General features: G+C 39.1%; 1 protein-coding gene across 1 annotated transcript; it reads left to right on the top strand.

Moving 5' to 3' along the window:
* Nucleotides 1-3,504: 3,504 nt before the first annotated feature.
* Nucleotides 3,505-13,151, top strand: rtn4rl2b (reticulon 4 receptor-like 2b). Its single transcript, XM_038305095.1, has 5 exons — nt 3,505-3,646; nt 8,167-8,450; nt 10,086-10,312; nt 10,400-10,633; nt 11,262-13,151. The coding sequence occupies exons 2-5, from the start codon at nt 8,402-8,404 to the stop codon at nt 12,123-12,125; spliced, it is 1,374 nt and encodes a 457-aa protein (XP_038161023.1). The 5' UTR covers nt 3,505-3,646; nt 8,167-8,401; the 3' UTR covers nt 12,126-13,151.
* The last annotated feature ends 1,534 nt before the right edge of the window (nt 13,152-14,685 follow it).

Below are 14,685 nucleotides of genomic sequence, written 5' to 3' on the forward strand. Positions count from 1 at the left end.
TTTAAGCAGTTAGAAAATGACTGGATGTAGTTGTTGGATTTTGAAGTTAAAGGAAAGTAGATCTGGACATCAGTGAAAAGAAAGATTATGGTTTCTGAAAATTGACCCCAATTGTAACATAAAGGAGAAAAAGAATAGGTCCAAGAATGGAGCCTTGGGGAACCCCAGTACTGAAGGGAGCTGAAGATGAGGTGAATTTGCCTAGCTGCACAGAAAAGCTCAGATCAGTCAAATAAGAATGGAACCATGCGAGAGCAGATCCTGTAATGCCCACCCACTGCTCAAGACGCTCAATTGAGTAGATAAAACCAATTAATTTTACATTGAGCTATATAAATTGTAGGAGTTAGTTGAACATAATTTAGGGACAAATAAACAAAACTAGATTTTCTGAAGTTGAACTAACCAAACATATTCACATTTATTGTATGTATTAATTTCCTTTTAAAAGTATTTTTAAACATAGTGTTGAACAGACTCATTAAAATCACTCCATACAGATAAATGTAGATTTGGTTCAGCTAGCAAAAATGTAATGGATGGAAAAACTGACATCAATAAAATTTTGTTAATCCAGTGAGTCATTTTTACGAGTGATGTGAACATGCTTAAAATGGAAAAAAAATATAACAATTGTTAAATCGATAATAGCGGGTTTTTAATGTGAATGTGACCCGTTTTTATTCCAGATATGAGAACAGACAACATAGACAACACATCGACAGAATAATTTAGAGTTAAAAGCTGAAAATGACAAATATTTTTGAACAGACATTGAACCCTTTTATGGAAGTAAATCTGTGACGCTGGGATTTGAATTAAAAATGCAACTGAAATTTAAATGTTGTATGTTTGTACTTACTGTTTCAGTGTTAAAATATATTCAGAACACATTTTTGATCCAAAAAAAAATCATTGTCATTATTTCTACACAGTTGAAATTTCATTTGTTATTTTCTCTTCAAGCTAAAAATTCACATTACTATTTCAAAGTGATTACGTTTTCAATATTTATTTTTCAGTTTAATTTTTGAATGGTAAAAAAAATCAGCAAATAAAAAAATTCAACCTTTCAAAATTCAAGATCAATATTTTAAGCCTCCTAAGATTCAGCTGGCTCTATTTCACTGTGTTAAATTCGGCGTCTAAATTCAGTCTAAAAAGGGAAGGATTACTTCATGGTCACAGACATTAGCAATGGATTGTGGTGTCCAACACCCAGCCAATCCCGTTACGTTTTTTTAGTCACGTGACGTGACGCCTGTGGCGCTCATACGGAAGGAAAACCAGCATCATGGAGCCGGTCATGCACGCTAACGCTAACTCAACTACAGAAAATTGAAAGTAGCGAGTTAGCGTAGCCTATCTGCACCCAGTTTTCATTACCACTCATCTAATCCACCTGCCTCAGTCTCTATTTAACCAGCTTTCAGACAAGTCATTAGTGCCAGATAATTTCAAGCCTGTGTTGAGAGTTCTCTGGCATACCTGTGCATTCTGATTACCTGATCAAGACCCGTTTGGCCTCTGGACCGCTGAGCCTGCCTGTCCCTGTTCTGATCTGTTTGCCTGACCTGTTGTCTGACTCATTCTGGATTTCCCCTTTGTACCTTTGGACCTCTGATCTCTTGGCTCTGAATTCAGAGCACATTATCGGCACCAGCTTTGGCTTCGCTCTGTAGATTATCGTGCTTTCCTTCATCTGCTTGGCTTTTATCTTCTGCCTGTCCTCTGACATCTGATTCATTAGCATCCCAGACTCTCTGGGCGTCTGCCGCATCATGTTGACAGCCGACCGGCTCGAACCAACCTCACCCACTGGGCTCGGATTGAAGTAAAAGACCAGAGGTTCCTGCCGTATGCGCCGCTGCTGTTCACTTCAGTTCCATTTCCGAACCAACGTTTTGAGAAATCTGTTTGTCCGCCTTGAATATTGGGTCCTTGTCATGATCCTGGCACTGATGACTGGCTTATTACCTATTCCAATCACCTATATCTACCTAAGGTGCTTGTATCCAGTCATCAGGGCCACATTATTCTTGTTATCTCTAGCCAGTTGTGAGAGTGTTTTTTGAGTTCCTTGGTGTTTCTGATTTCCTGATCTTGACCTGTTCTGCCTCTCAACCACTGAGCCTACCTGTTCACATCTGATCCTAGTGGTGAGAGTGTTTTTAGAGTACCTGGGTGTTGGCTTTGGATTCCTGGATATCTGAGCCTGCCTGTTCCTGTTCTGGTCTGTCTGCCTGACCTGGCTTCGGACTCCTGCATGTTCTATTCTGTTCTGATCTTTGATATTCCTATAGTTCCGAGCCTGACACAAATGTGTGCTTAGGTATTAACAAACTTTCCAAGTTTCTGCTTTAACGTTGTTGAATGATAATTTCTTTGTAATTTGTAGTGACATTAGGACCTAGATCTTCCTTTTCTCATGACTTTTAACTCTGCTGGAGATAATGCTTCATAATTGCTGCTCTCATTGGCATGTTGCCCACATAGACCCTCAGTCAGTTTGGGTCTAATGGTGGTTCAGGGGAGAGGATAAAGTTACTTTCCCATAATGTTTCACTTTGATGTAGCCAAAATCTAGTTCTAAGGTCTCTGAAGGATCACATTGGGTGTGTATTTAAATCGACTGCAAGGATGAACTTTATGGCTTCTCCTCTGCTTCTCCTCTGCCACTAAATATCAAATGATTCATTGTCTCATTAACCATGTCCTGTCAGACCTTTACTCTCCCAAATGGCACCCACATTCTGCATGATTCATACAAATGTACAAACAAATTTTGAAAATGCATCTATTGTGTGTATTTGTGTAACCATGGATCCTTCCCACGGGCATATCTTTGATTAAAAGATTTTGGAGTTTCTCTGCTTGACCTTGCAACTAGTGGGCAGAAATAAGTTCTGTCTTCACCGTTTTCACCACACTCTGTGTGTCTGTGTGTGTGTGCAGTGAACAGAGTCAGTTGCATGTTAATTTAGGATCAGGGACAGAGTCCATGAGTATGCTGTGTTTACACCAGTTCAAATGCCAGTGTCCCTATGATTCACTTCATCACAGGAGGCCAGTGAGAGGATGCATGGATGAGGGGGGGTCTGGGAACGAGTACTGCATGTGTGTTTGTGATTGTGTAAGATGGTACATATATTAATTCACCTCTCATTGCTCACACTAACACAAACTGTGGAACCACACCAGAAAAGTACACAAATATGAGGAAACCTTTTAAAAAAAAACTTTGGATTATTGATCAATAATCATTTAGGGGCACCAAGAAGCCTTTACACTCACAACATTGTAGAAGAAATAGACAAGTTGGTGAGCCAGCTGCCTACCCTTGTTACTCCAGGGCCACTGAATAAATTATGCGTGCACATACACGCACACACAAACACGGGCGACCTTATCAGCTTCACAGCCCCCCTGTGGAGGCCGGCTGCTTGGTGAGCTGTCTGCCTCCCCCTCTCACAACAGTACAGCCAACAAGTGGTTCAATTCCAGGCGCCTGTTAATTACTCCCTGCGCTGCCCAGCTTGGAGTTGCAGATGACCTTCCGTGGAGCAGGCTTTGGTGAGCTGGGAGCAGATGATGTGCTTCATGGAGGACCGGCCAATGACCCGTGACAACCGGGGAGGACTCACACGTGAGTGATACCCATCCCAGGCCATGCACCGGGTTGCACCCTCTCCAACAGGCTGTAACGCCACAGCCAAATCAGCTGGGAAGGGGAGTCAGTGTAATGTGTTAAAGAGAAACTGTCCATTGTTTTTGTAGATTTCAATAAATTCTGACATAATTCTGTTTGGTTTGCTGCCACAGGCCTGGTTTTATGTGTTACCTACAAGTGCATTTTTCTTCTCACAAAGTTTTACCTGTGTTAAGGATGTATTCCAATTCATTTTCACAAAAGAAATAAATACATGTCAAAGTTTGTGGGAAAAAAAAACTTCTGACAGTGATGGAACAATGAACATCATCACAGTCGTAAACTGCCCTCCGTGTTGGGGTGGTGAGTGGGGGGGGTGGTAAACTGTTCCGTGACCTGCAGTTGTAAATGTGCAGAAGTAAGGTAACGCTCCAAGATCCTGGATTGCATTCGCACCGACATGATCTTCAACAATAACCAGACTTACAAGCATTCCAAAGGTTTGGTATGAATGCAACTCTTTCAGCTTTCAGAAAGATGTGCTTAATGGTCCTGTTCTGATCAACATTATTACTGAGGTGCATATAAATGCATGTATCCAGGAGACATGCATTGCCACAAATTTTTTTCTCCAGGATACTTTATTCATTTTATCACTTAGTTAAGCAGTGGTTGTGCTTCTAATGTCTCAGCGTCATCAGTAGTTGGTATTTAATCTACTTTAAAGTAGAGTAGGTGACACAGTTTGACATGGTAGTTAAACTACAGTTGAAGTATATCCACAGTCAATCAGCACACATTTTAAGTCAAATTCTGAAATGGACACTATGAGATTTCAGATCACAGATGGCAGATGGCCAACTGACAGCGGTGAACATCCAGGGAAGTGACATTGAGATAGTGAACACTTAAGACTTTGTTTGGTATAGAAGGCTTATAGCCGTACATTTTTGATTCCTTGCCTCACAACACTGCCAGTTCTGTTAGCTCTACGCCTGCCGAAGACCCAGGCGTCCATCCCTGTGAACACTGGGACGGAACTCAATGGTAAAGTCAATTGATTCTTATTTCTTATTTCAACCGTTGCATATATTAGCTGCAACATACGAATCAAAATGCTATGACCGAAAAAAGTTGATTGACAGATGACTGTTAATATATAATTGGCCGAATTTAGGTGTACAAACTGACTTGTAACTAACTGGCCTGCATGACGTTAGAAATTACCTTGCGGAGCCAAACAACATATCCCAATTTAGCCCAATATGGGGTAATCAGCTGTTTGCTCCAGGTAGAGCGGATGGAACCTTTAGGATTTGGGCGCTGCAAGGTTTAAAAACTGTTGGTGACCTTTACCCATCAAATTCTGATATATTTTTGTCATTTGCAGAGCTACAAACCAAATTCAATCTGGATAAAAAACATTACTTCAAATTTCTTCAGATAAGAAGCTTTGTTAAAGCAAATTACAACAACCTTAACAAGCCCCCTCTTACGTTACTTGAAAAATTAATGACTCGGAATAAATCAAGGAAGGGCATCATTTCAGATTTTTATAATGTGCTGGTTTCTAACTCATTAGAGGACTCAAACAATAAGCTTATAAACTGGAATTTGGACCTATCATCAAATATCAGTGAACAGGATTGGGAAAAGGCTTGCATTAAAATTCACACAATGTCCATAAGCAGTCATCTTAGAATCCTACAATTTAAATGGCTAATGCGTATCTATGTTACACCTGTGCATTTAAATAAATACAATAATAACATCCCAGATCTGTGTGTAAAATGTAATACTAAAGGGACTCTAATACACTGCATGTGGGAATGCAGACAAATCAAAGCATTTTGGACAGAGGTGAAAGATATAATTGAAAAAATTATCTTAAAGCAAGTTCCACTGGATCCTAAATTGTTCCTGCTAGCTTTATTCCCTGGGAAACATAACTTTAGTAAATCAGAATGCACTTTCATAGATATAAGCTCATTGGCTGCAAAAAAATGTATTGCTTTGACTTGGAAAAATATCAATAGACCTAGTGTCACGCAGTGGTTAAAACAGATGGCGTCTAATTTGCCGCTAGAAAGAATAACATATATTAGGAAATCCAAAGGGTATCTTTTTGAGAGGATTTGGGGGCCTTTCATTAATTTTATTAAGGACTTAGACTTGACAGAGGGTTTGTTTGAGTTCTGATTTGCCAGAACCTGTGGTGTGCCATGTTGTATAGATGTGTATAATTATATCTGACCAATTTGTAATCTGTGTGAATACCCCAGTTTTTGAGAAGCTGTGTTCTTTGTTTTGTTTTTTTGTTGTTGTTGTATTTTATTTCTCTGGATTGAGTAAAATAATTATTGTCATGTAATGACTACAAAGAGAACCTGTTCAAATAACTACATGCTTGTATTTCCGAAGTGTAAAAACTCAATAAAAATATGTTGGTAAAAAAAAAAAAACTGGCCTGCATTAAATAATGAAACAAAAAAAAAAAAAACATTTTAAGACAGGATTTTTTTTTATAGAAATTTTCTAACTTTTGGGACAATATGGTCTGATAAAGAGTACATTTATATACGTGTTTAGGCCAGAATGATTTAAAATGTAAATATGACTTTAAGCGTACAAAATCAACTGACATTCTTTTCAGTTCTGTATTACATTCCCACTGAATAACAATTATTTACACAAACCGTTGATGATAAGAATAGAACGAAAGAAATCAATCTGGGTTTAGTGTATTTCAGTAACGTATGAAAGTCATCATTCATTTGTAGCTGTTCTCCAAGTTTTATCTTCTTTCCTTTGGATGTTCCAAAAAGCCAGATTTACATAAGGATGTTATTGCAAAATGGAAAAGGCATTTTACTACTCAGCCTAGGTGGAATTGTCATTTATTTCATAGTTGTCTTAAAAGTTAAGTTTTAAAACCGCATGTATTTCATGTTAATAAGATTTTATATTATAAGTTATATTTATTAATATATAAAAAAACACATTTCATGATAATGAATCACTTTGTTGCCTTTTTTTCTAATTTTCATCCCATTTTCTGAAGGCCCCAATAGCCCCGTGTGCCGGCCACAACTGAGCCCCCCTCACCCCCCACCCCCACCACCTTAAAAACTCCAAACAGTAATTTGGTCTTTGAATCAATAATAGCTGAATAATTGTCTGGTCTAACAATAAAACTGCTGCCCAGAAGGTTTAAGTTGGATTAATGAGGGTAGCTGCAAATTTCAGTTGAACTTGAATAATTTTGCTTTGGAGCAGGTACTCCTCTGGTCAAAGCCCTTCTTGGTTTCTCTTAAAAAGAGATGTACTGTGGACTGTGACTGTTTTCTAGCTGTTTTTAGGTCATGACTGGGTTAACATTCAGTGGTTCTTGGATTGCTCTTTTACACCCTCACCTGTTTTTTCAATCTGCAGGGGACAATTTCCAGATCTCATAGCTACAAATTGTAACGACTTTGGTTGGAATAGACATGAATATAATCCCAAATAAGGACTTTTGAAAGAATCCCAATAAACTTCCTGAATGGCCTCCACAGCAACCTCCTCCCAATGCAAAATGTTTGTGCAATGGTTGATATTTGGATACAGGATACTAAACAAAGCTATTTTAATTAACTCTATCAACCTTGCTGATAAGATTGCTCCAACATTCAGCTAGAATTATATCAGCTTTTTTGGATGGCTCAACAAAGTATTGTTTTGTAATGGATCATCCTAAAGGTCAGCTATCTAAACATCAGTGTTTGGCCTGTATGTTACTATATATGTAAGCTTCTCACACAAAGAGGAACCATTAAACAAAGCTTAAAGATGCACTAATTTGCTCCTGTTGCTCTGATAAATAGGCCGCTAAAATGAACACTTTTTGTTGATGATTAACCTGAGGGGCAGTATGTACTGTACAACAAAGATTTGTCAGTGTTATGTCATCTCTCTGCCACACACATAATGTTACCCGTCCATATGTTGGTTTTTGGTCATTTTGCTACACCGCTGGGTTTTCCTTTCATGTTCATCTGTTGTTGTGAGCTGTAGGCGGCTCTCGGCTTCTTTCCAAACTAGCCTACACTAAAGCAGAGTAACAAGATTTTACTTTGAATGTCAAATGAGTTTTCTAACCTCACATCTTCACCCCTGGGGGGTGAGCATGATGTGCCACAGGTTAAGCCAAAAACACTGTTAATTGTTTTAGTTTTACAGTAAATGTCTTGGCTCTCATCCAGGAGCCAGTCAGCTTGATTTGTGCCAAAACTGCCTTCACCCCACCTCTAACTATCAATCCTCCCACATTGTGCTCTGTCTTAAAGGAAAAATATGACGGTATTGGTCAATTTTCTCTTTCTATGAAGCCAGAACAGACATAATACCATTTTAGTAAATCTTAATAAAACGTATTCATTTAAGATGGCAATTCAGTGCCTTAAAAATCGACCAAAAACTTGTAAGAAATGAAAGCAATCTCTCCAGAGCCAAGTCTATGCCTTCCACTGCCTTTCTAGGCGCTTCCTCCGGCGTCTCCCACCCCTCCCTCCTGGCTGACGTAGAGAGGATCCTTCTCTGCCCACGACCGTGGGCGCAGCGGCGTCCGTGGATATAAAAAGCTTCCAGGAGATCCTGGACATCACTGCTAGAAGCCACAGTGACTCGGTCACCAGAGCTGAACCGCAGCAGAGATAGCAGCAAGCAGGCACCTCCACGCCGCGCAGGCTAACTCGCTTTCGGCTTTGGTTCGAGATGGAGACCCGTAGGACCGTGAGGAGCTCCAGCGCTCACAACTTCAAGAGTAAGTTAAGCAGCGTTTCCGTCCTACAAGGAGGAACATGCTTCCTTTCAAATATCTATGCATTTGATTTCAGTGTCTTAGTTACTTAGCCTACTGTGTATTTTTATGATCAAATCAAGTGGTTAAAGTTAAACCTAGCTTATTTTATTTTGAAAGCAGGTTATTTTACAGTTGTTGCGCCTTTTACGCACGTGCGTTCTGGTTTTAAAATTGCATTAAACTCAGTTTAAAGACAAAAAAGATACGACTGAATCATCCTAAAAATACTTAGATACTCTTAAGGGAAAAAACTCGAAATAGTGACATTTTTTTTTACTTTGGAGAAATCAAAATGAGAGGAAACGATGAAGCGAATTCATAGAAATTATCCAAGTGATTAAAGTCTTATCTATTTAAACGTTTATCTTAAAATATGATTTATTTTGTTTTTCTACGTAAAAGCCGAACCCATAACAGTCTTTATACAGATATTCAAGTTTGTCGAAGGACCAGCTAGGCCTATTTATCTGTTATTTGTTCATTTGAATAGGCCTATTTTTTATTTACTTATTTTCAATTTAAACTCTTAGTTTAAAAGTTGGCAGTGTCTGAAAATTATACAAAAACTTTGTGTTAAGTAGAGCAATTATTAGAAAAACACTTAAGTTTTGCATGGACAAAAAAAAAGCATGTTCAAACAAATCAAATCAGCCAAACTTTATAAAAAAAAAAAAAAATATGAAAAAATATAAGCCTCATTAAACTGTTTGTATAAATCCTAATGATCGATATTTTTATTATTTTATCTTTGACTTTTGGTTTGGTATGCCACCCAATCCGGCCATCCCTAACAAAACTCTCATTAGTATCATTTGTGTGCACAGCTTTCTGAGATTTCTCACTCATCTCATATCTTTTTTTTATGGTAGATCCCCTGAAACCCTGTATATTGAGTCTGTCTCCACAGCGTCCAGTGCAAATGACCAACAGAACTTGTTAAAAGGTCAGAGGGTTAGACGGTGGAAAATCTTGCGTGGAGCAGATGAATGGAACCCCATCAATATTAAATGCATGTACTTTTACTGCGTTTACTTCTTCTGTAACCCGGTTTCTGAGGAAAGCCAAAGGCTTCTGAATTATCCATTCAAACTGAAACTGATCCCACTCTGGTTACTGGTTGTAGCCTGTGCGTGCACTCAGTACTGGCACCTCTCCCAGCGGAACAAACCATTTGCTCTAAATAACATGACATATTGGAATCTGGGTTGATTTAGTGCTGTAAATAATATTTTATGTCCCTTTTTTCTTTAAAATTTATAAAGTGAGTGTTTCTAAGTTACCTACAAAAATTTGCTTATTGTCAAAGTTATGCAACCAAGACACTGACACCTGAGTAAAGTGATCTTCTGGAAATGAATAGGTGAATGATTTTTGTCTGAATTATGCATTGGGGAGTATCATAATGACATGGGTAACAGAACAGCCATGTTGAAAGGAATCACGTCAGAAAGCTGTCCAACAAACTGTCACAGAAAATAATGGTTTCCAAACCATGACCTAAAACAAGAGCAGCTTCAACTCTCCAGTCTTTGTTACTGTAAGAATTTGTGTTTTCCAGCTTAGTAAAGCTCTCCCTCTTCTACTCTTCCCCTTCAGGTGGATTATCTCTTTGGTTAATTCTGTGGCTACTGGTGGTGAAGCCCAGTGGGGTTTCTGCCTGTCCAAGGCTGTGTGTGTGTTATCCTACACCCATGACGGTCAGCTGCCAGTCCCAGAACCTTACCATGGTTCCAGCTGGAGTACCCTACGACTCCCAACGAGTCTTTCTGCAGAACAACCGCATTACAGAGCTTCGCGCAGACTCCTTTGGCTTTGAGACCCAGGTGAGCTCCCTATATACTGAAAACCCTTCCTCTATAATTCATTCATTTCTGTTCTAATACATTTTTTCAATCTGAAACCCTCTAAAGGTGCTTTGGCTGTATGGGAACAACATTACGTGGATTGAGGCCGGAGCCTTCAGTAACCTGAGGATACTGGAGGAGCTGGATCTGGGAGACAACCCCTCGCTGCGGCACCTGGAAGGTGGAGCCTTCAGGGGGCTGGAGAAGTTGCAGAGCCTGCACATGCATCGCTGCAAGCTGGCCACTCTGCCCCATGATATCTTCCACAAGTTGTACAGCCTTCAGTTTCTTTACCTGCAGGTAAATGCAGCTTTCAAGTACACACTCGCAGACCAAAATTATTTAATGAGATGTTTAGGAAAAATAATATGCATAATAATATCCAATTATATGCATGCTCAATTTTTTCAGTAGGAGACATTCGTTTTGTAGAATTAGTTCACTGATGCATCAGTCCACATGCAGGCTGCACACCCCCACACACAGTGACGCTTTCCACACTGCATGGGCTGGAAGGTTTAATCCAAGCAACACGTTAAAATACAAACTCAGAAAGCCTGCTGCTCACCAGAAGAAATCATGTTTCTTTATTTGTGGCAGCGATCTAGCCTTGTTTAGTTACAGGAATTATATGGAGATAGAAAAGTCTAACAGATTCCTTAATAAAATGGATGAATATACAGCAAATCAAATATTAAATGATACTTAATTTCCCATACAATACCAATTAAATGTAGCCTGGAGGAATATCTGTAATTTTTTATTATTTGTTTTATTTAGAAGGAGAATTTTAATTTCTTCCTCGTTTCAATCAGATGTTTGTTTTCTGACAGGATAGCAGACATTGCACCTGAACATTAAGGCAAATACAATCAAACAGCACCTTTTTGTATCACTAAATCCTCTTGTATTGTGTTTTTTTCTGTAGGAAAATCAGCTCAATTTTCTGCAGGACGATCTGTTCTCAGATCTGGTCAACCTGACCCATCTTTTCCTGCATGGAAACCGCATCCGTGCCCTTTCTGAGAATGTGTTCAGGGGCCTGGTCAACCTGGACCGCCTCCTTCTCCATGACAACCGCATCAAGCAGGTGCACCGCCGGGCTTTCCGTGATCTTGGTCGTCTGACAATCCTTTACCTTTTCAACAACTCTCTGGCTGAGCTGCCAGGCCAGACCATGAAGGACACGCAGGGAATACAGTTCCTGCGTCTCAACAGTAACCCCTGGTCCTGTGGCTGTGAGTCCCGTCCCCTCTGGGAGTGGTTCCGCAAAGCCCGCATCTCCTCCTCTGAAGTGGTGTGCAGCTCCCCATCCCAACGTCGTGGCCAGGACCTCCGATTTTTGCGGGAGTTGGATTTCGCCCTCTGCCCTATTCCTGACCCAGGCTCCCTGGCTGGAAGCACCACAACCACCTTCAGCACCAAGACCCGCTGGTGGTTTTCCAAGAACAAACCTGCATCTTCATCAAAGACCTCATTCCAGAAGAGCTCAGAGAAGTCCTTACCCTCCTCCCACCTAAAGCCTCAGTACCCCAAGAAGCCCGCTGAAACATTGCCCTTTAAGTACGAACTCTCTGCAGATGAGGCAGCTCTTCCCAAGCTGGATCCCGAAGAGTACTTCGCCAACTACGGAAACGAAGATTCCTCCCTCCGCTGCATCGAGCTTGACTGCGCTCCTAGCTATGACAGCGCAGCGTTCCCCTCATCCTCCTCTTCAACCATCACTCCATCTCTGCTCCCCCTCCTCTCCTTCTTCACAGTAACACTCCTCCTCCATCTCCTTTTAAGTTGAAGTGTTTTCCCTTCTCTCACCTTCTCCTTCCTCTTCGTTTTCCTTCTGCTCTTTCTTGTTTACTCTACAGAAATTGCATCATGATTCCCTTCAGTTGCCTCCTGCACATTCAGGGGCGGTGATTCAGTGATGCAGGAGTTGGACGAGGCAGCAGGAAGCTGTTTCAGAGAGCAGAGGTCAGATTAGCTGACGCAGAGAGGGATCAGTGAGTGGAAGTAGTGCAGTGGAGTCATCAGATGCTACTTGTGATGTCCCAGTCCTTATCATGCAGACTACATGAGCTAATGATGGTCTAATTACCATTTAGATGACGGTAGTTGCATAGAGCAGGGGATTCACACTTAGTTTGGCGACGTAAAGTGGAGGACTACGCAAATACTGAGTATTATTGAGATTGATGAATGGATGGAAACCTTACCAGCAACACGCACTTGTAAAAACAGCACAAAATCACTGTATATAAACTTATTCCATATTGTACATAGAACTAACAGGATTTGTACTTATAGTAAAAATGGATTGTATTCACTCCATATATTTTGAATGGAAGGGAGGCTAGTTAAATATTTTTCTTCTTTACAGTTTTCCCAAACACGTCAATTTACCTTTAGTGTCCTTTAATGTTTCCTGGACTCACCCAATCCTTGGCCTTTATGTTCCTGTTTGTATGACCTGTTGATGCGTTTCTTACCAGAGCACCTTTGACAAAAAGACAAGTTTGAAACTGCATATCTGTTGTTAGTTGTGATTTTTTTTTTTCTGGTTTCACCAACATATATGCAAACCATGATCATACAGATCATAAGAATCACCTACATAAGCTTCAGCATTCTTTCTCCTGTATCTGTAGAAAATGTTGCAGTGACAGATCGACCCTGTAATGTCAGTGACGGTCCAATGTTTGTGCTCAGTCCCACCGACTTTCTACACTGATCATAAATGATACTGTGATGTTGCTGGATTTTGTATTTTTCAATGGAAGATGCTGTTGAAGTGTTTTGTTTAATAAAGAAAATGAAATCATAACATGACTTTATATCTTTTTCTTGTCAGTAAGAAAATTTAAATTGGAATTAAGACACATGATATGAGATGAAGTCAAGGAGGAGCAGCCATGTACACCATATAGGGCATTATTATAATCCGTAAAGAACTTAATTCTCCTCAAATATTAGGTTTCTATTTTCTTTTGTCTTTAATTACATTTGCATAGTGTTTAATTCACCGATCATTTAATTTTATGGGTCACTAATTATTTGAACTGGTTTTATGGTATCAGTTTACAGCAAAATAATAATGTAGGAAATGTGAAAAAAGCTAAAAATGGATCATCCAAAATATAGCAATCAAGCTGAATGCTTTCTATTTTTTATTTTTTTGCACATTTATATTTTATTGATATAGTACCTTTAACCATAAAATCACAAAAAAATAATACATAATTAAAAACATTAAAAAATAGCATATAAAGGTATGCAATGGATTTAAATAAATATGATAACATAAGGATTTTATATTATCATAATCTTAGTTGAGGATTTGCTGGATTAATCCCACTATCCTCCTTTTCCAGTTTAACAGTTTACTGTTAAGCTTACTGCAAGACTGTAATGAATGAAGGCAAATACTGGTATTCTTAAACAAGTTATTTAATAAACAAAAAAATTATAAATATCTTTTATTAACAATACTGGCAGTGATTTAAAAACAGAGTAGTTCAATAATAATGCTTTAATCCTGGAAGCTTTGTGCATTTTAACCTAAACTTCAAGGCTTTTCTTTTTTGTGCTTCTATGTGTGTGAATGTCTTTCCATGTTTATGTCACCTATTGAGGACATTTTTTGGTATGTTTACTAAACTTCATATACAGAAGAATTTCCAGTGTTGTTGTTTTATATTAAAATAATGCGTTAATTTAACAATTTATTAGTCTAATTTATCTATGCAACTGTTAGTTTCTCCATAGAGTCTATGTTACTCTGCAAAGTTCAATTAAAGCAGCTCTCTTAGGGGTTGATTTTACAATAAACAATTAACAGAGCTTCTCTCAGAGTGTGAACACTTATGACTTTGCAGTTGTGGAGATAGAGAAATTTGTCCTGCAACTAAAGGGTCGTTGCATCCTTGGGTAAGATACCAGAATGATATTGTTAAGTGTTCAATGTGTGTTCAGAGTCCCTGTTTACTGCAGCTTTGCTTCTGTCAGTGTTTCCCCGGGCAGCTTTGGCAATTATCAGACAGCATGGAATTAATTTGCACTTTTATGCTGATGATACTCAGCAATGCTTTTCCATAAATCTGATGTTAACTCAAGTGTGTGGCGTTAACCTTTGATGCTATACACTAGTGTTAGATAATATCAACTCTGATAAGTGTTTTAAACCAATCAAGAGTTTTGCTACAACTGTCTTACAGTTTTAATTGCTTGATACTTTTTTTTTTCTAACTCAATCTAGTGTTGCCCATAATAAAGACACTCCAAAACTGCTGAATTTAACCTTCTGGGAGTTGAATTGACAAAGACTGAGAGGCTTTATGGAAAGTTTAGTCCTAATGTGT

The sequence above is a fragment of the Cyprinodon tularosa genome, unplaced genomic scaffold, assembly GCF_016077235.1.
Source record: "Cyprinodon tularosa strain WSP-4 unplaced genomic scaffold, ASM1607723v1 ctg551, whole genome shotgun sequence".
Taxonomy (NCBI): Eukaryota; Metazoa; Chordata; class Actinopteri; order Cyprinodontiformes; family Cyprinodontidae; genus Cyprinodon; species Cyprinodon tularosa.